The sequence below is a fragment of the Cynara cardunculus genome, unplaced genomic scaffold (genome assembly GCF_001531365.2).
Source record: "Cynara cardunculus var. scolymus isolate 2C unplaced genomic scaffold, CcrdV1 Un_Scaffold_1676, whole genome shotgun sequence".
Taxonomy (NCBI): Eukaryota; Viridiplantae; Streptophyta; class Magnoliopsida; order Asterales; family Asteraceae; genus Cynara; species Cynara cardunculus.
Window position 1 is genome coordinate 51,269 of NW_020200833.1, and position 21,430 is coordinate 72,698.

Sequence of the window (21,430 nt, forward strand, 5' to 3'; positions counted from 1 at the left end):
ACGATGTGATGCTGAAAGTATAACCTTGGAAAGAGTGGTTCGTTTTGGAAACAAGGGCAAATTGAGCCCAAGGTATATTGGACTATTTCCTATCCTTGAGTGAATTGGAGAAGTGGCGTATAAACTAGAACTTATTGTGGAGTTAAGTGATATTCATAATACCTTTCATGTGTCAAATTTAAGGAAGTATCTAGCAAACCCCGAAGTAGTCGTGCCTCTGCCGGAGATTAAGATTGACGATAAGTTATGTTTTGAAAAAACCCCTAAAGCCATTACTGACTTTAAAGAAAAAACGCTACGAAATAAAGAAATCAGGTTAGTAAAAGTTCAATGGTGTTATCACAAAGGGCCGAAAGCCACCTGGGAACTAGAGTTAGAGATGCAGATAAAATAACCTCATTTGTTTACTTAGTGGAATTCCGGGACGGAATTCTTCTAAGAGGGGATATTATAATATTCGGCTTCCAGATATAGTTGATCAGGTATTAAAGTAGTTTGGTAATGAAAAGTTCAAGGTTAGTTTTTAGCATTTAAGAAATCAGTTTATGATTCTTTACTTATATATGTGTAATATAGTTATATATATATATATATATATGTGTGTGTGTGATTATATTATTTGAGTGGGAGGATGCATGGTAGGCATCCCCCCCACCATCAAGTCGACTGGGTGCTTACTAGTTATACCAAGTATTTGTGATGAAGGAAGGATTTTTTTTTTCATAATTTCATTTCTCTGAAGATTTATCTGGGAAAAAAAGTTAGGAGATCATAGAGCAGAAGCAAATCCAAAACTAAATGTTAAGGCAAATGTGAGTTTTATGTTGTTTTCGATATCTGGTTGTTATGAAATCACCATATATTTTGATAAATTTATAGCATATGTTGTTTGGATGGAAGTTTAAATTGTATTACTGCTACTATTTGTTTCATCATCTGTTAAATGTCCCAAGAACAACTCTCATTGAACAAGGCTTTTCCGATAAGGTCCCTCAGCGGTTAAGGCAATGACTGGTGAGGCCACTTCATCGTACATTAGATCAACCGGTTAGGACCCTTCACCGATCAAGGCTTGTCCGGATAGGACCCCTCATTGATCAAGGTTGTCCGGATACCAAGTGTTGTCCGATAAACCCCTTCTCCAGACATAGTGTTGTCCGATAACCCTTCATCAGACAGGGTGTTGTCCGGATAAGAGTAAGTATTGTCCAGTAACCTCCTATCCGGACATAGTGTTGTCCGGATAGGATAAAGTGACACCATAATCTCTTCAATAATTAAATATTACCTGGTTGGCTACTATAGATGAAGTAGCGGTGTAACCGCAATAGATGAAATGATGGTGTAACCACGATAGATGAAATGGCTGTGTAACCGTGATAGATGGGTTGGCAAGATAACCAAGATATAAATTTTACATTAAGGTTCAAGTTTGATCTATCTTGAGATTTGCAGTAAATTATGTTTATAAGAGGGTATTACGCTCAGTAGACCTTTTGGTCTAACCCTCAATTATTGTACTAAACTGTTTTGTAGGTCATCCATCATCTCAAGATAAAAGCAAGAGAAAGATGTAAAGAAGAAATATTTGAAAGAAAGTGTTATTATGACAAAATTTTTGTTAACCCATATTGTTAATTTGTCATATGCAAATAAACCTGTAATGTTTATATAATATTGGTACTTGATATGTGGAGATGTATGCTATTTTTGATTATTAGTATTGTTTAGTGCGTGGTGGGTTGTTTCAAGATGTTAGGAACGAGTAATTTTTTAACTTGTTTTATTTGGTTACTTTACAATATCTTATGTTTATCAGTTAGTTTTAACAAACCATTATTAGTTTATAGAATTGATTATTGGTTAACAACCAATATATTAGCCAGCATGTAGTTTTATTAACTAGTTTGTCAAACACGATCTTGAGGAAACACTTTATTTGTTTAATAATCGTAAAAGAGTTGGGGGTATTAATACTGTGTCGGTTGCTATACAGACGAAGGAGTTGAAGTTCATATTGATTTTATATGTAAAAAATGTTAAAAGATGGTTGAAATGAAGAATAGGATGTAAATGTATAAAAACTCTACCAAACCCTAAATTTGATGATGATTCTATTTCGTACATGTTGTATAAAACAAATGAAGGTTTGAAAGCATGATTCATTCATTGCCGTTCAAATTCTACGGTTGACGATTATTTCCACATTTTTTAAAGTTATCAACTTCTATATTTAAAAATAAAACATAAAACAAGTATGCCCACATGTAAATTATTCCAATTCCCTTCTTTGACTTGAAAAATAATTCATGATAGAAAGAAGTAAAAAAAGAAGAAAAACGATTTCATTTTAATGAATAAGTTTTTTAATTCCTTTGAGTTTATTAAAATCAAAATAATAAATCTTTAAATTTATTAAATGGTTGTATTTTGAATGATTGTTCCTAATTATTTAAATATGAAAAATAAATAATGATTAATGAAATTATGTATTTCTTTATGTTGTAGTTTGTTCCTAATTTAGTATAATTTTAAAAGAAAGCAAATAATATGACGAATTTGTTTCAATAGGAAAGTTTGCATCTAAAAGAAACTCGATAATTGTTTTGTAGGACTTGACTTTACAAGATATTACAATAAAGTCAGGCTAATAATAAGACGTCGACAATGTCTAAACAATCTAATAAACTATTTTATAGGATCTAATTTTGTTTATAGTACCAAACATTTATGTATCTTATGTAAAAGTGTTACAATCAGTTTATAAAATACTTTTTGACGTTTGAACAAGTTTTTTACAACAATTTTTTAAATAAAATGTTCTTGATTTTTTTATATCATATTATTTTTTTAATATGTCTTACAAAAACAAATGTCTTATAGACAAATGTGTTCGTTAGACACTTTTCAAATGTTTCTAAAAAATAGAATACATTTATTCCAAAAACATTACAAAAAAACTTGTTAACACACCTAAAACATTATATAAACTTATTTTAGCTTGTCTATATAAGATGCATAATTGTTTGGTCCTATAAACTTAATTCCTATAAACAGTCTATCATAACATTTAGAAAATTTTAACGTCTTATAAACTCGATTATATCATAGTCATAAAAGGTAAGAGGGACGATTATTCACAATGAGGACTCTCAAAATTGAACAAGATGAAGACTCGAAGGAATTTAAAAAAGATGAAGATTAATTTGACTAAATGATGAAACACTGAAAACTATTTTGGACTCAATGATATTGTGGAGAATCCAGATGGATGTCGTTTTAAAGACCGTTTTTAAAGTATTTTTAAGTAACAAGATGACAAATTAATTAGAATTTTATTTGGTTTAATTATTCTAATTTAGCTTCATATATTTGAGATTATATTAAAAAAATATTTGAAATTACATTCATGTTTCTTTGTTTTTTTTTTTTGTTATTTTGACCCATGTGCAAGGGCTAGTTCTTGTTGATAAGTGAAGAGTTTGTTGTTTTAATTTTGAGCCTAGATGAACATACGTTGATTCAACGTCAGGGTCTTGTAGTGGAACTTGATGGAATCGTATATGGAGACTATTGGCTTGCGTGGTGAATCTCACAGGATCATTATTTGGTGTTGAAGTGGAACTCAAAAGAACCGGTCTACTTTAACAATTAGGTCTTGAGGTAGAACTTAAAGAGTCATCAACTGTAATAACCCTTACTTTCCTATTTGATAATTTACAAGAGTCTAGGGGCATGGGTGTAAGCTTTTTTGTCATTCAAGAATTGATTTAGTAAATAAGATGATAAAGGGATTAAACCCTCATTTCCTCCTCATTTGGGTTTTGATGGCTTTGTAAAGCATCAGAGAAAGAAAAGATTTGAGGAGTACCTGGCTCTCTTGAACTTGGTGAAGAATTGAAGAGCTAGAGTGAAGAGATTATCATCTCTAAGGTAAACTCTCTTTCTTCTAATCTTGGTGTCTCCGTTAATGGAGTTTTGAGTTATGTTTATTGAAGGATTCTTCTATTTGGGATGTTTTCTTGATTAATCTCTTGAGTGATTATTGAGATGGTTTGCTTTGGGAAACCCATTCGGATCGACATGAGAGTCCTACTACATTGCATTGCCATAATTCATGTTGTATATTTGCCACCATTGTTGATGGTCTTAATTGGAGATCAAGGGTTTCAAGTTTAGAAGCCTATATTCTTATGTTTTGATGAGTTTTGGTGGATTAATCCATGGATTGTAGTTAGATTGGTGTTTAAAATGGTTTTGAACTTTGATTCTTATGATTTGGGACTTTAAATCGACTTTGGACTTAGATGGGAAAATTTGCATTTGCGTGACTTTGGATTTGTACAGCTCAAGCAATCGCTCAAGCAAAGCGCAACCTTAGTCACGACACAAGTCACGTCAAGAAAGCGACTTTGTGGGCGACTTTAGGCTTGATACAAGTTGCGTTAGGCACTGTTGGTCCCTTGAGGGTCTACAAGATAAGTAAAACAGTTTGTACAAGGGGGGATGAATACAAACACAATATTTTCAAATTTAAAATGTATATTGATAAAGAAGATCAATATAAATTTTACAAGACTGTTTGCGGAAAGATAAGGTAAGAAAACCTATCTAAACAATCTTTGATTATACACAGATTCTTAGCAAATGAGAAAAGAAATGCTGTAAGAAAAGTTCCTTTACTTAAGCTAGAAAATGCTCAAAGTAAGAATTAGGTTTAGAGAGTGAGTTGCGCGCACTCTATATGGAGAAGAAATACTTCTCTTTTTACCCAATGCATTAAATGTTCATTTAATACAAAATGGTATGGTTAGAGTGCGTGTCAAGCCTTAAGAGGAAGGCATGTCCTTTGCTACAGTGAATAGTATGAAAAACACTATTCATGAGCAGACATCCTTACCTAAAGCTGGTGGGCAATAGAGTAAACTAGTCGGCTCCGTACCGTACCAACATTTAGAATGGTATGGGTTTGTCCTTTGTGTGTGTAAGGATAAGACAACAACAATCATGCTAAGCAAGCTTCCTTTGATTGCTGAATGCTGGAATAACCTGGAGGTCTCTTTAGCATTCGCTGAGGCTTGAGCAGTCTTCACACATATGTAGACGGGCTTGTAATCACTGAGTACCGCTTCAGATCACGTACTCGCCAGTCTCTAATATTCAGTTTCAGTCTTCGACATTAGCCGAAGGTTCTTTGGTGTGAGTGTTGTCTTCTTGAAGTATCGCTGTCTCTGATTGAATTACAATACAGGTTTTTCAGCGATCACTGAACAGGCTCAATGATGATCACTGGAATTGAAAAGACAGAAACATAAATACAACGTATAAGTGAAAAGGGATTACCATCAAATCACTGAGAGAGAGGATCAACAATCTCCCCCTATTTGATGATAACAAGACAACATAAAGAAAGTTGTCTTATCAAATAATAGTAAGGTAAAGTTACATATAAATTACATGCCCTTTTTACTATTTTGGGATCTTTTTCAGTGAGTCAGTCTCAGCTTGAGAATTTTCCTTAAGTTATATCTAAGAGAAAAAATTACAAGTATGAAAACTGAAACTAAAAGCTTCTTTGCTGACTTATAGATTGTCAGTGAATGTAAAAAGTAACACTGGAACTCATAGACTCGTGTCCCTATTACTTTTTTCAGGGATCTTTTTTAGTGAAGTACATGAAATACTCAGTTTATTATCATTGGTAATATTACAAGTATTACAGTACATGTCTAGTGCTTACAGACTATAAGTATAATCACTGAAAGTAGACATAGTACAAAAAGTTACAAGGAAAAGTAGATTGTTTGTTACAAAGAGAAAACTAATCTAGAATACTTAGATTTATGTAGCTAGGTACATCTTCACCAAGGTTTCTTCGACGTAGGCATTCACTTCGTATCTTCAGATCGATGACTTTTCCAGGCATGCTATCATCTATCCAGAGCAAGAGGTAAATCATATGACTCATTGGACATAGACGTAGCTCTGACATTCTCTGAAATCTGAATTCACCTTCATAGTCAAGGAATATAACTCCTAACTCAGGTTTGAAATGCACAACATTGGGTGTAAAGGGACCCTTATATGGCAAGTCAAGATTCAACATAGAAATGTCTGTACTCTGGTGACCCTTCAGGACTTCATCTAAGGAGAACCTTGTTTCATGTTCGTTCCTTAGGAATGGTCCAACATTAGGATCAGAGAGCTTGAGTTTATTCTTCCCACCTTTCTTCAGAGATGGACTGTTAGGGACCGCGACATACCTGGACATCCTTTTGATGAGCTCGCTGATGGTGTCCTCGATAATTGTCTTGCATCTCGACTTGGATCACTGAATGGGTTGCCTGATCTCCATCCATTCGCTGTATCCATAACGGCCAAGGTAGGAAGGGTATTCGGTGATGGCATCGAGATTTTCCCTGGTGATGAGCATTGAGAGCAGTGTTCCACCGTCTTTTGAACGTCCACTGATGTTGATGCTGATAATCGAGTGGGGACTGATTCTCTTCTTCATCTTTGCTTCGCTCCATTACTTGTCCTTTTCCACCAGCTTCAAGTTCTTCTCATGCTCAGCTTCTACAATAGAAAAAGTTTAGCCTGGGCTTGGACAACGTTCACCTTTTTCTTGGACTTTCTCTTGGAGAGGACCTTCGTAGCTAGTGACTTGGCCAGCTTTATGCTGTCACCAGTCTGCTTCTTTTGAAGCTCTAGCTCTTCTTCAGCCTGCAATGCCTCGAGTCTTTCAGCTTCAGAAAGGAAATCGAACTCAGCACCACTAGAGGTACGAAGATAAATTTTTACTCTAGTCTGGTCGAGTGATTCCTTTAGCTGAGTCATCTGCTGGTAGGTAGAAGCATTGGAGAAAGGGTGATCAGGGAGCCATTCTAGTCGACTGTAGGTGGTTGACGAAATTTGAAGTTAATATTTTGAAGTAATTACTACCTCAGAGGTAGAATCTTCAAATAAAGGTTGTTGAGGGATATTGAACAATACCTTCAAGTTTCCTTCTTCAGTGACCGCCTTGACTTTAGACTTGGGGTCCTGGTTCCCTGATGGAGTAGATTTATCTTCCATTTGCTCCCCCTGGGATGTAGAATCCCTGAGGGTGACTCCCTTGGTGGCGGTTGATGGCTTCTGGTACTTGATGGTAAAGTCATCTTCATCATCATCGTCGTCGTCACCATCTAGGTCACTTCCGGGGTCTGGAATGGTAGGTTCATCATCTTCATCATCATCATCATCATCGTCATTACCAGCAGTAGTGATGGAAGGAGCGTCATCCCTAGGGATGGCATTGACAACCTCAGCGGGAGCAGCTTCGGTGGTCGAGCTTACAGAAGCAGCAACCGCTTCAGCTTTAGGAGCCTCAACTTCAGCTTTACTGTAGATGATACTGAACCAACAGCCGCAGAAGGAGTAGGAACAACATCATATGATCCACCAGCATTGGACCTCATCTCCCCCTCTCTGGCTAATACTTGAGAGAATTGGCCAGTGAGTTCATCCAAGCGCTGACGCTGGAGAACCATTACCTCCTCTAGCATTGACAAAGCACCGGCTAGAGTTGTCATTGCCTCACACGTCTCAAAGAGCTGGGCGTGATCATCGAAATAGAAAGAAAGTGGGATCACTGGAGCTGGTTGACGGACAACATCCAGGATCTGTTGAAGAAGGACAATCTGCTGAACAGTGATAGCCTGAGCATCGTGAGCCCTGCTGGAGAGAACAGCAATGGCCTTGGTGTTGGCTTGAACAACTTCTTGGAGAATCAAGAGGTGACTCTGAACTTCTTGAACGTCTGCCTGGATAGCGAGGAAGCTTGCATCAAGGTCAGCCCGGCGGGGCATCTCCTTGTGGACTTCTGTTATCCTGTAAATGACGGTATCAACAGCGAGGAAGAGAAGTTTGATATCAGATGCCATATCATAGTCATCATCAATCTCATCATCCATTCCATCTTCTTTCTCGCCCCCGTCCTCTTCTTCTCCCTGAGCATCAAGCTGATGCGTAGAAGAAGGAACTGCAAGAGAGGAAGTGTGAGAAAACGGCTCAAGGTTAGTAGAAATGAACAGGTAGGAAGATGGAGTACCTTAGGGGCGATCAATGACATCCAAAGGATTGTCACTGGCGTGAGCAAAGATGTCATCGAGAGGATAGACATCTGTATACTGAGGAGCATCGAGAGGAGCAACCTCAGGTCCAGTGGTGTGTGTTTAAGTATCAGGGAGGACGGTCGCTGATACATCATCGACATGTGTAAAGACCAAAGAAGGAGGAAAAGAGAAAAATGGTTGAGAAGAGACGTGGGTGTTCAGCGGTGGTGGCGCTGATATTCACACCTTCAGTTATTTGGGTCACTGAGGCGGTTGGGATAGGTACCACTGATACGATAGTGAAGGGAGAGATCACTGAAGAGCTGGGAGGGTTAGCTAAAGACGCCTCGGGGGTAAGGCTAGTTTCAATAGCTGAAACCTTTCAGAGGCTTCAGCCAGAGACGTGGCTGTCCCCTTTTTGGACTTCTTGGCTCTCTGAGGAGAACCAAGAGTTGGTTGAGAGGGTCGTTTTGAATGGGTTTTGGTGGCTTGGTTGGACTCGGGGAGGGGGGAGGGGGGTTTACCCTTGTCCTGGCCACCTGAGGAGAGGAGGTAGTGATGGACACAATAAAAGTTAGTGCCACATCACTGTCCCTCAGCTTATGATCCAGAATCCTAGATCCAAGGTTAGAAACCTGGAGGTTTCCTCTCGTGGAGTAATGATCTTTAAAGATCTTTGAAAACACCATTGAAAGGAACCTGGTGTAAGGCACCACCTTTTCTCGCTGGCGCTTGTTCAGCTTGAGCACCAGGTAATCGAAAATGACTGTAACATAATTTATATTGCGACACTGAATCGCAGATATGCCTATGGTTAAGGAAATCCTAGAGGCCTGGTCCTGACCTCCAGTTTTTCCACCCATGCACTGGATGAAATGAGAGAACAGGTATTGCCAGATAGCTGACATCCTGTTCTTGTCAATCTTGGACAAGGACTTCATGGGAGCATTTGAGCCCTTCTTCATTGGCTATTGATAGCCAATGGCGTCGAGAAACTCGATGATCTCGGTCGTGGTTGGTTCGCTGTTGTAGGAGCCTTTGGGAAGGCGAAGAGCCGTCCTGAATGTGTTGACGCCAAACTTCACTTCCATGCGGTTGAAGGTGAAATTGACCTTCTCCATTTGGCGCCCAGGCTTGACCTCGACATCAACAACTTCAACAGTGAACCAGAACTGTTGAAGAAGTTCTTTCACCATGATGGGCTCATGGTTGAGTGCGAAGCCCAATGACAACTGCTTGAGGAAGTCAGCCGCTTCTTGGTAATCCGCCTTTGATGAGGGGATATCCAACAATGCAATATGGTTGTTGGCCTTGAAGGATACCTCATCGATAGAGAAGTTGACATTCTTTGCGGCCATCTGTTTGAGTAATAAGAATAAGATAAGCAGGTTGTCAGTATAAACCAAGATTGTTCGGGACAAGAATATAAAAAAAGTTTTTGAAGCAATAAAAACTTCTTTTGAAAAATCCTTAAAGAATATTTAGGGTTTTTCAAGTAGAATGTGTATATAGAAACAAGATTATAACCAAGAAAGAGATGATTAAATAACCTTTGTTGTTTAATGTATTAAGAGAACAAGATTCTTAAAACAGATTAAACGTTTCTTATAACAAAATAAAAAGAAGAAGAATAAGAAGATATTGACCTTAGTTGTTTGAAGAGTAAAAGGTCAAAAACGAGTTCGAAGGTTTGAGAGAGTTCTTGCTTTGGAGATATCTTAGCAGAGGTTCGTCTAAGAAATTTGAAAGCGTAAAGAGAAAAGTGGAGAAGAAGTCTCATATTTATAGGTAGGAGGAGAGAGAAGGAATATGAGAAGGTAAAAATATGACGGTTCGGGAAAGTGGTCATGATTAAAAAGACCACGTTCTCATCCATGATTGGATGGCAATAAATGAGGTACCGTAATGACAGAACCTTTTGCGCGTCTCAAAGTGTTGCACATAGTAAATAGAGAGTGTCGTCATTAAGACGGTTCATTAACTATTTTCTTTTAAAAACAAATAGTTTTTAAGAACACGAAGAGTCATACAGTGTTTGACTAAACACTGATAAGACCGTTTAAAACATTTTATCATTGAAGATGAAAGATTCAGTGAAGGTTTTAAGGCATTAGTGTCAGTGATAAGAGAGTCACTGAAACAGGCATTTAAAAGAGAAGAGTAATCATACCTGAGAGAGAATAGTTATATTTACTCAAAAGTTCAGTGTCAGAGATAGAGCACTGAATCATTTCACTTACTGAGTGATGCTTAATAACTGAAGATTAATCTTCAGTATTTAACATCCCTAATTTGCTGATCAAGATGTTAAATCTTGTCTCATCAAGAGGCTTGGKGAAAAGGTCAGCGAGTTGATACTCAGTTGGAACAAAGTGAAGTTCAATATCACCATTCATAACATGATCTCTGATAAAATGATATCGAATCTCAATATGTTTGGTCTTGGAGTGAAGTACATGGTTGTTTGCAATTGCAATAGCACTAGTGTTATCACAATAGATAGGAACCTTTGAAAACTGAAGTTCATAGTCCAGCAACTGGTTTTTCATCCAAAGAATTTGGGCACAACAGTTACCAGCGGCTACGTATTAAGCTTCAGCTGTTGATGTGGACACTAAATTTTGCTTTTTACTTGTCTAGCTCACCAACTTTCCACCTAGAAGCTAACAGCCTCCAATGGTGTTTTTCCTATCAATTTTGCAACCTGCAAAATCACTATCCGAATAACCAATAAGGTCAAAACCTGAACCTTTAGGGTACCAAAGACCCGTATTAGGAGTTCCTTTAAGATATCTGAATATGCGTTTGACAACGATCAGATGGGATTCCTTTGGTTCAACTTGATATCTTGCACATAAGCAAGTGGAGTACATGATATCGGGTCGGCTAGCTGTTAGATAGAACAGGGAGCCGATCATTCCTTTGTAAAACAGTAACATTTATAGGCTTTCCATTTGGATCCTTGTTGAGAGAAAGTGGAGGAGCCATTGGAGTCTTCATAGATGAACTGTTGGATAGATCAAACTTCTTCAGCCTGTCTCGAACATACTTACTTTGGTTATTAAAGATACCTTTATCTGTTTGTTTGATCTGAAGACCTAAAAAGAATGTTAGTTCTCCCATCATGCTCATATGATATTTTTTCTTCATGCGTTCAGCGAAACGAAAACATAAAGAGGGATTAGTGGAACCAAAAATTATATCATCGACATAAATTTGGACGAGAATGATGTGACCCTTAACTTTCCTAAGAAATAAGGTATGGTCAATCTTTCCACGAGTTAATTTCTCAAAGATGAGAAAAGATGAAAGGGTATCATACCAGGCACGAGGAGCCTGCTTTAACCCATAAAGAGCTTTATCCAACCTATAGACATGGTTTGGATACTTAAGGTCAAGGAACCCTGGAGGTTGTTCAACATAAACTTCCTCTTGAAGTTTCCCATTAAGGAAAGCACTCTTTACATCCATTTGAAAGACTTTGAAGTCTTTATGGGCAGCAAAGGCTAGAAAGAGTCGAATTGCTTCGAGTCTAGCCACTGGTGCGAAGGTTTTGTCATAGTCGATCCCTTCTTCTTGTCTATAACCCTGAACAACAAATCGAGCCTTGTTACGGGTTACCACACCATCTTCATCCAACTTATTGCGATAGACCCATTTGGTGCCTATCACTGACTTGTCAGATAGACGTGGGACAAGGTACTAGACTTTGTTCGTATCAAATTCAATGAGCTCCTCTTGCATGTCAAGGACCCAACTAGGGTCAGAGATAACATCATTGATTTTCTTGGGTTGAACTAAAGAAAGGAAGTTGACAAAGAGACATATATTACCCAGACCACGACGTGTCATGATACTTGCTTCTGGATCACCAAGAATTTGATGAATTTTATCTGAATAAGTGAGTTAAGGAACAGAAGATGAGGCTTCAGCTGCAGTATCTTCAGCAATAGGGACTATCGCCAAAGGAGCCTAAGATTCAGTGACTGAAATAGGTTCAGAAACTGAAGACATTTCATTCACTGATTGATCAGTGTTTGAAGTAGAAGGAGGAACACAACTAATGGGCACAATAACGATCTCTGAAGAAGATGCGTTAAGGCAACCTTATCATCTTTGTTAAGAACGTGACATGAATTTTTCGAGAATATAACTGTATAATCTTTATCACACAGTTGACTGATGCTAAGAAGATTGTGCTTCAGTCCTTCAACATATGCTACGCGTTTGAAAGTTGTTGCACCATTGGTTAATATACCAAAACCTCTGGTATATATCCTTTTCTATTACCACCAAAGGTTACGAAAGGTCCTCTTTCTTCTTTGAAATGAGTTAACAGGGATTTATCTCCAGTCATATGTCTTGAACATCGCTATCAAGATACCATATACCTTTGACGTCCTACACAAGGAAACAAATTAAGAATGCTATTGTTACCCAGCTATTGGGGTCCAGCTTTGTTAGAGGCTTCACCCACTGTAACTGAAGAATTAGTATCAGTAGATGACATCACTAAACCTGAAGAGGTTTGAGTGGAGAGAGGAACAACCTCTGACACTACTAAAGTAGTTTAAGTGGAAGTCTTCATTGAGCTTGGTGAAGAGGCTTTAGTGGTAGGAACTACAACGTTTGATGGTGAAATTTTTTTAGCAGGAGTTGTCTTCGCTGAGCCTGAAGAGAAGGCTCCATGGTTTTCTTCACCTTGGTTACTTTTGCAACCTTTGTAGATGATTTCACCTTGGTTGATTTCTTAGCCTTGGCTACTTTCTTGCCCTTAGCTGGTGAACCAGCTTTGGCGGCAGAAGAACACTTGCTGGCAATATGTGTTTTCTCACCACAGTGTTTACACTTCCTAAAGCTTGGGGTAGCTTTAGGGCCAGGAAGTATTAGATTAGAAACGGGACCAGCTCTAAATAATCCCTTCTCATTGGTTCTTGGAGGAACCTTTGAGGAATTGGATTCCTTAGGTGAAAAATTTACCTTGAGCTGAGACTTGGATTTCTGAGAGGGTTCAGGTTTCCTTGTCCCTGAAGAAGAAGAAGCTTTACAAGATGAAGGAATAGACCTTGATCTATTAGACATGTTAGACTTTTTAGGAAGGGGTGCAGTGACAATAGATTTAACTTTGTCTTTGCAACCAGAACTCGAAAGAGTTCCTTCAAGATGACTCTCAAAAGAGAAGACTGAGAGGAAGAAGTGTTGGGAATAGAAGAGACAAAGGTGCCAATTTTAAGCATGTACCTGTCTTTAACACATTCTTCCTGATCATAGGAAAATCCTAGACCAGTCATTATCTTGGCAGGGATCTGAGCGTTAATGATCTCAGAGGCTTTGATTGAAGCTTTACACCACCTTTCAATGACAGCTTTCTCAGCCTTACGTTCAGCGATTGCTCGCTCACGCTCAACGATAGCCTTTTCACGTTCAACGGTGATGGCTTGGTTTACAATAACCTGATCCTTAAGATTTTCCTCGACAGAGGTCAGTTCTTTGATCTTAGAATGACAAATCTTCAATTGCTCTTGAAGATCAACGTTAAGCATTTCTGCTTTCGATTTGCCATTGAGGGCATTGTAAAGGTCAACCGTCAACGTATCCAGTGTAGAAAGACTAGAAGAAGAAGAGGGTTCATTCAGGGAACATACCTGAGTAGTAGAAGAGGTGGATGTCTCAGAGGAAGTAGATGCTTCTGAAGAACCTTCATCTGCATCTATGTCCATCAAGCATATATAGGCTGTATCCTCTTCATCTGAAGATGATTCATCGGATGACTCAACCCAATCATGCTCTTCAGCGACAAGGCTTTCAACCTTTCGCTGGTTGTTTTACATCTTCCTGTACTTCTCCTTCAGCTTTAAGTACTTTTCATCTTTAGTCCTAAAGGAAGAGGGAGCTTTGGAGGATTGCATCGCAACTTTCTTTGATCTGCATTCACCTGTAAAATGTCTGGGCCAGTGACAGTTGTAGCAGACAACTGAAGCCTTGTCTATTCTTTCAGACTTTGGCTTTTCTCTGAGGGACAGCTGAGGAGATCTGCGGAAGTTGCTTTTGCTGGTGAATCTCCTGAAAGACTTAGTCAGGAGAGCCAGGGATTCATCAAAATCTGTTAAATTAGATTCTGGAATATCCTCAGAGATAGAAGAGTCTATCTCTGTAATAACAACATGAGGAAGAGAAGAGAGAAAAGGGGTAGAAGAAGTTTCAGCTGAAGAAGCTTTAGATATCAAAATTAAATGAGAGCTTTTCATTTCCCTGGAATCTTTTACAAGATTCCTCTTCAGTTGACGAGATTGCTCATGGTTAAGCAGAATCCCGTATAAAGTAGAAAGAGATAGAGTAGACATGTCATTTGACATCTTCAGACACATGAAAAAGGTGTCTCAAGACTCAGGAAGGCATTCCAGAAACTTAGTTAAAGTTTCAGAATTTGAATATTCCTTGCCGACAGCCCTAAGATCAATAAGGAGAGAATTAAAACGTTGATGTACTTCGGACAGCATCTCAGACTTTCCACAGAGAAAACTTTCGTACTGTCTTACTAGATTGATCTTTCTGGTCCCTTGAACTTGAGTGGTTCCTTCATATTGAACACAAAGTGTGTCCCACATGGATTTAGAAGATTTGAGCTTCATTTTTTTAAGTATATAATATTTATATACGGCAAATACGACAAATAAACTCACACACCCTCCTCACCTATGGTGAGGTTTGAACCCCTGACCTCCTAGAAGACCAAGGGCTACGATACCGCTAGGCCAAAGGCCCTTTGGTAGATTTGAGCTTCATCATGGAGTGATAAATCTCATCAGGAAGAGACATAGCTATTATAGACCGAGCACGCGTGTCTATAGCTATTTTCTTCTTGTCTTCATCGCTCCACTGATGAGGGAGCTTTGGAATCAGCTGTTTAGAAATCGCGACAGTCGTAGCTGTTGCTGGAACAGCCGAAGCAATAGCAAATGGAATATATGGTCCATTTTCTATGTAATATGGAATTTCAGGATCCACACCTTCAAGAAAGAGGGACATCCGGTTCTTCCAGAGACTAAAATTGTCGTGGACAAACTGGGGAGGTTTGGCAAGAGAGCCATTGTCTTTTGTATGTGTGTGTGTGTAACTTGTAAAAACAGCTAAACATATTAGAGAAGAGAGAACACTGCTCTGACACCACTTGTTGGTCCCTTGAGGGTCTACAAGATAAGTAAAATAGTTTATAGAAGGGGGGGTGAATACAAACACAATATCTTCAAATTTAAAATGTATATTGATAAAGAAGATCATACAAATTTTATAAGACTGTTTGCAAAAAGATAAGGTAAGAAAACCTATCTAAACAATCTTCGATTACTCACAGATTCTTTGCAAATGAGAAAAGAAATGCTGTAAGAAAAGTTTCTTTACTTAAGCTAGAAAATTCTCAAAGAAAGAATTAGGTTTAGAGAGTGAGTTACGCGCACTCTGCATGGAGAAGAAACACTTCTATTTATACCAGTGCATTAAATGTTCATTTAATACAAAATGGTACGGTTAGAGTGCGTGTCAAGCCTTAAGAGGAAGGCATGTCCTTTGCTATAGTGAATAGTACAAAAAACAGTATTCATGAGCAGATATCCTTACCTAAAGTTGGCAGGCAATAAAGTCAACTAGTCGGCTCCGTATCGTACCAACGTGTAGAAGGGTATGGGTTTGTCCTTTGTGTGTGTAAGGACAAGACAACAACAATCGTGCTAAGCAAGTTTTCTTTGATCGCTGAATGCTGGAATAACCTGGAGGTCTCTTCAGCATTCGCTGAGGCTTGAGCAGTCTTCACACATATGTAGACGGGCTTGTAATCACTGAGTACCGCTTTATATCACGTACTCGCCAATCTCTAATCTTCAGTTTCAGTCTTGGACATTAGCTGAAGGTTCTTTGGTGTGAGTGTTGTTTTCTTGAAGTATCGCTGTCTCTGATTGAATTACAATACAAGTTCTTCAGCGATCACTAAACAGGGTCAGTGATGATCCCTGGAACTGAAAAGACAGAAACATAAATACAACGTATAAGTGAAAAAGGATTATCATCAAATCACTGAGATAGAGGATCAACAGGCACTATTCGATATCTTGTAGATTTTCCTTCGTTTCTCGATTCACGGTAGGTTCAAGGATTTGTTTTAGGGGATTGCTTTAGGGATATTAATAAGTGGTCTTTGAGATAATTGAGATGGTTTAACACCATTCCTATGTCATTAGTTTAAGTGTGTTCGGTTTGAGCCTTATTAGCCATTAGGATGTTTGATGGTGTGCGGAGCGTCAGGTGAGTTCCCTTAAGCTTTTACTAAACGTGGGATTATTTACAAATGTTTCTAAAGTATTGATCATGGTTTCTATCTTAAATGATTACTTGTTTTAAATACCATTTATTACATGTGATATTGTTTTGGATATGTGATTGGGTTTGCACAATGGGATTAAGCACATTCGATAAGCGTCTTCATCGTCTTGGTTATAAATGTCATAGTGGAGTGACAGTGGTCTATGAACATTGTGTAAAATCCGATATTTTGTGATTGTTTATTAACTTGGATATTTTTGGGGCTTTATGGAAGTTACCTTTAATGTCAATGCTTATTTATGTATGTTAAAAAGAATTCACTAGACCTTTTGGTTTTAATCCTAGCTTTTCAAAACTAAACCAATTGTTAGGGAAGTTTCGTATTGAGAGTAGCTCGAAGGGAAAGGGGAAGATTTGATCCATCTAGAGGATGGCTTGTCAGTTTAGTTTTTGTTGTTCTTAGTTTTTTTTATTCTCAGCTGTGGATGTATTTTAATCGCTGCAATATGATGAGATATAACGAGAAACCTTGCTCTCAGATTAGTTTTGGTGCCGGTTTGGATTTTGGTTATGAATATTTTTATTTTTAGATTTTGGGTTGTTACATACTCCCCGATCACTGATTGAGGTGAAAGTCGTCAACATTGATATGTGACTTACTTCTATGTTCTCGTCACGTTGGATGAAACACGTGTTTTATGCCATGAAATTGGTGTCTTGGAATGAAATCTTAACATATCTATCAAGAAAAAGAAATGTTATTTAAAAGCTTCCTTTATTTATTTTGCTGAAATCTTAATGATTGAACTCACTAAACTTTAAGCTTCACACTTTTTCTTGCCAACATATGCATAAGGTTCTTGCGAAGATGGTATTAACGACACTTGAGAAAAGTTGAGTGCTAGTGAAAGGGACGTTAAAAACATAGCATTTTTGGGACGTCATTTGCACATTATAGATGGTTTAGTAACACCCATCTTAATCTTGATCTTCTGTAAGGTTTGATAGATGTTAATCTTCAACCTTATATTGCATTATAAGTAATCAACTATTATCTTTTGGAAATATTTCTTCTTGGTGTTTTCCAAATATCTTATTTTAGTCATTTTTTTCTAGATTTTGGGGTGTTACAATTTGTTTTAAGTTTATTCTTGAGGTTTGGCCTTCGGCTCTTTCGATGTATGAGCATGTCCTTTGAGCTTTCTTTTAGCATAGATGTACAACCCTTCAACATTGTAACGATATTCCATTAGCATAGGTATGATCCTTTTTGTGTTTCTATGGTGAATGGTGTGCTATAAACTAGGGGCTATCATCTAAACCATCCTGTTGGTCCCATCCAGATCTACAAGAGTTTAGAGGTGATCAGTTTGTAGGGGGGGTTGAATACAAACACAATAACTTTCACTTTTAAAAATATATATTGATAAGAAAGGATCAATACAGATTTTTACAGATTGTTTGCGAAATAGACAAGGTAAATAAAGACCTATCTAAAACAATTTAGAAATACACACAAATACACTTAGCAAATATAAGAGATTTTCCGAAAGAAATAAGACTAGAAGTGTGTTCTTCATGGATATGCTTCTTAGAATTAGAGAGAGGAATTCTAATCTACTTGTATCATATAATGTCTAAGTAGAGAGAGCATTCAACTATTTATTTTCATTGCATTAGATGCAACTCTGAAGAGGTAGAACATGCATCAAGATTTTAGAGGAAAGCTTGTCCTTTGCTATAGTGAATAGTACTTTTGTCTATTCATGAGCAGACATCCTTTCATAGAGTTGGTGAGCACTAGAGTCAACTAATCGGCTCCATGTGGTACTATACTCTAGAGAGGCTATGAGTTTGTCCTTTGTGTGTGGAAGGACAAGACAAAAACAATCGTGCATGGCAAGCTTCATTTGATCGTTGAATGCTGGAATGACGCTGGAGGTCTCTTCAACATTCACTAAGGCTTATGCAGTCTTCACACATATGTTGACCAGATTGTAATCACTGAGTACCACTTCAGATCACGAATGCAGTAGTCACTAATCTTCAGTTTCAGTCTTCGACATTTGCTGAAGGTTCTTTGGTGTGAGTTTTGTCTTCTTGAAGTATAACTGTCAATGTAGAGTTACAATACATGTTCAACGATCACTGAACAGACTCAATGATGATCGTAGAAACTGAATAGACAGAAACGTAATACTTCGATAGGTAAAAGAGATTTTTATCAAATCAATGAGAGAGAGGATGAACGATCTCTCCCTATTTGATGATGACAAAGCAACATAAAGAAGATTGCGTAGGATATAATAGTAAGGAAAAGTCACACGTAAAGTACATGCCTCTTTTAACTATTTTGGAATCCTTTTTAGTGATACCGTTTTTCTTTTATAAGTTTTCTTAAGTTACAAGTTTAAGAGGAACAAGTACAAGAAGGGAAACTGAAACTGAAACTATGTTCACTGACTAAAGATTATTAGTGAATGCAAGAGCAAACTGGAACTCATAGGTACGTGTCCCTATTACTCTTTTCAGGGATATTTCTTAGTGATACTGGTGAAATACTTATATTATTCAAAAGGAAAGATACATGTGTTACAAGTACATTCTAGACTTATTACATATAAGTTGTAAAAGTGAAAGAAAAGACATAGAAAATAATATTTACAAGATAGAAAGTTATAACTACTCTAAGTCGCTGAAGTTGATGTAGCCAGGTACTTCTTCTTCGAGCATCTTTCGACGTAGATTTTTCTTCCTGATCTTGCGATCCATCGCCTAACCATGAGGGTCATCATCCAACCAATATCTCAGAAATTGAAGATGTTCTAGAGGACATAGACGGAACTGAAATACTCTCTAAAATATGTATTCGCCATCCTAGTTGATGAATATAAATCCATACTCAGGCTTTAGGTGCACAGAGTTGGGTGTGTAAGGACCCTTCGCTGGCAATGATAGGTTCAACATAGAGATATCTACTTCTTCGAATCCTTCAGGATTTCGTTCAAAGAGGATTTTGTTTCATGTTCATTCCACAGAGTTGGTCCATCATTAGGATCAGAAGGTTTTCTTCTTCCACCTTGCATCAATGTTGGCTTTGAAGGAATAGCAACAAACTTGGACATCTTCTTGATGAGATCACTGAGGATGTCTTCAATATTTTGCTTATTCCTTTACTTTGAGCACTGAATGGCCTAGCGTATTTCTAGCAATTTACTATAGCCATATTGTCCAAGGTAGGAAGCATACTCAGTGACAACATCATGGTTGTCTTTGATGATAAACATGGAGATAAGTAGTCCACCATCTTTCTTTCATCCACAGATTGTGATGTTTGAGATGGGATAGGGACTTATTTTTTTTTTTTTAAATGATCTTCGCTCTATTTCTTGTCTCGACCTTTCAACATCATTGCTTATTGATGTTCAGATTCAACTATTGAGAGCAACTTAGCCTGAGCCTTGACAACGCTCATCTTCTTAGACTTTTTCTTTGGAACTTGAGTGGCAAGAGACTTGGCCAGCTTTAGGCTGTCTTCAGTTTGTTGATGTTTAATGCGGAGTTCTTCCTCAGCCTTGAGTGCTTCAACTCTTTCAGCTTCATTAAGAAAGTCGAACTCACCATAACTAGAGGCACGAAGAGGAATTTTTACTCTAGTTCAGTCGAGTGACTCCTTAAGCTAAGCCATCTGTAAGTCTGTAGGAATTCCATATAATGGGTTTTGATGTACCCACTCATCTAGACGACCATAGGTAATAGAATGGATTATAGAGGAGAGTTTATAGATAGAAGTGACGATGACAAACCTGGAGGATTGAGCATATCCTTGGGGATTGATAGGCTTGAATAGAACGGTCAGGTTTCCTTTTTCAGCAACATCTTTGTTCTTAGAGGAGGTGTTCTGGTTCTTTCCAGACATCTATTTCTCCCCCTGGGATGAAGAATCCCTAAGAAAGACTCTTTTATGAGCGACAACTGGTCTGGTGTGGTATTGAATGGTGAAAGTCGTCATCATCGTAGTCTTCATCATCATCATCAGCACCTAGATCTTTTCCAGCATCAGGAAAGGAAAGAGGATCATCAGCTTCACTGTCATCATCATCTTCATCTTCATCTTCCTTATCACCAACATTAGCTGTAGAGGTGATAAGAAGGTCGTCGTCTTTAGCATTATCTTTGAATGCATCATCATTGTCCTCAGCTTCAGCAACAACTTTAACTTCACAGGATGTGATGGCATCTACAACTTCAGCATTAGCTTTATTGGCTTCAGCTCTTTCATCTTGAGCATCAGCATATGTAGGTGTTGTAGGGACAACAGTAGCAGCTTGAGGTAAGTATTTCTACCCCTCTTTGTCATCAGCAGAACGGGAGGTGAGTTTATCAAGACTGTTGGCAATAAGATCCAATCACTACTCGAAATCATCCAGTGCTTGAGTTTGAATAAGATCAAGCTCAAGTACTTGATCCAATGAAAGTGTATCAGCTTTTGTGAAGGAAGGTGCAGAAACTAGCGCTGGACGCTGAAGAAGATTCAATTTTTGCTGCATCAGCTCACCATGCGTGGTAAGTTGTGCTTGTGCTTCATCGACCTTGTCAGAGAGAGTAGAGATGGCCTCAGCATTGGTGCATACATCGGCTTGCACCGCAGATAACAAATATTTTATCTGACTGACTTCAACTTTGACAGTAGAGAGGTCAAAATAGAGGTCTTCCTTGATAGGCATATCTTGATGGACTTCTGTCATTTTGTCCAAGACAGTGGCTATCTTCGGGAGTAGATTGACATCTTCAGCCATGTTGTAATCAACTTCTATGACTGAAGGTTCTTTATCAAAGAGGACCTTGAAAAGAAGAAATTTGAGCAAAAGGTAGCTCTTGGTTAGAAGAAATGAAAGGGTAAGAGGATGGTATAGTACCTGAAGGGTCATCAATACCATCTGAAGGATTGATGCTGGTTCTCTCTTGGTTGCCTTCAAGAGGATAGGCTTTCAGTGACCAAGGTATCTCAAGAGGAGCGA

General features: G+C 38.0%; 1 protein-coding gene across 1 annotated transcript; it reads right to left on the reverse strand.

The window, feature by feature from the left end:
• Positions 1-7,253: 7,253 nt before the first annotated feature.
• LOC112502622 (putative uncharacterized protein DDB_G0270496) lies at positions 7,254-21,208 on the reverse strand (the record flags this gene model as incomplete). The annotated part of the gene is made up of 5 exons (XM_025106577.1): positions 20,873-21,208; positions 20,386-20,752; positions 7,797-8,020; positions 7,533-7,537; positions 7,254-7,393 (listed from the first exon to the last, which is right to left on the reverse strand). Coding segments are annotated over exons 1-5 (1,072 nt in total), but the record flags the coding sequence as incomplete, so codon positions are not given.
• Between the last annotated feature and the right edge of the window lie 222 nt (positions 21,209-21,430).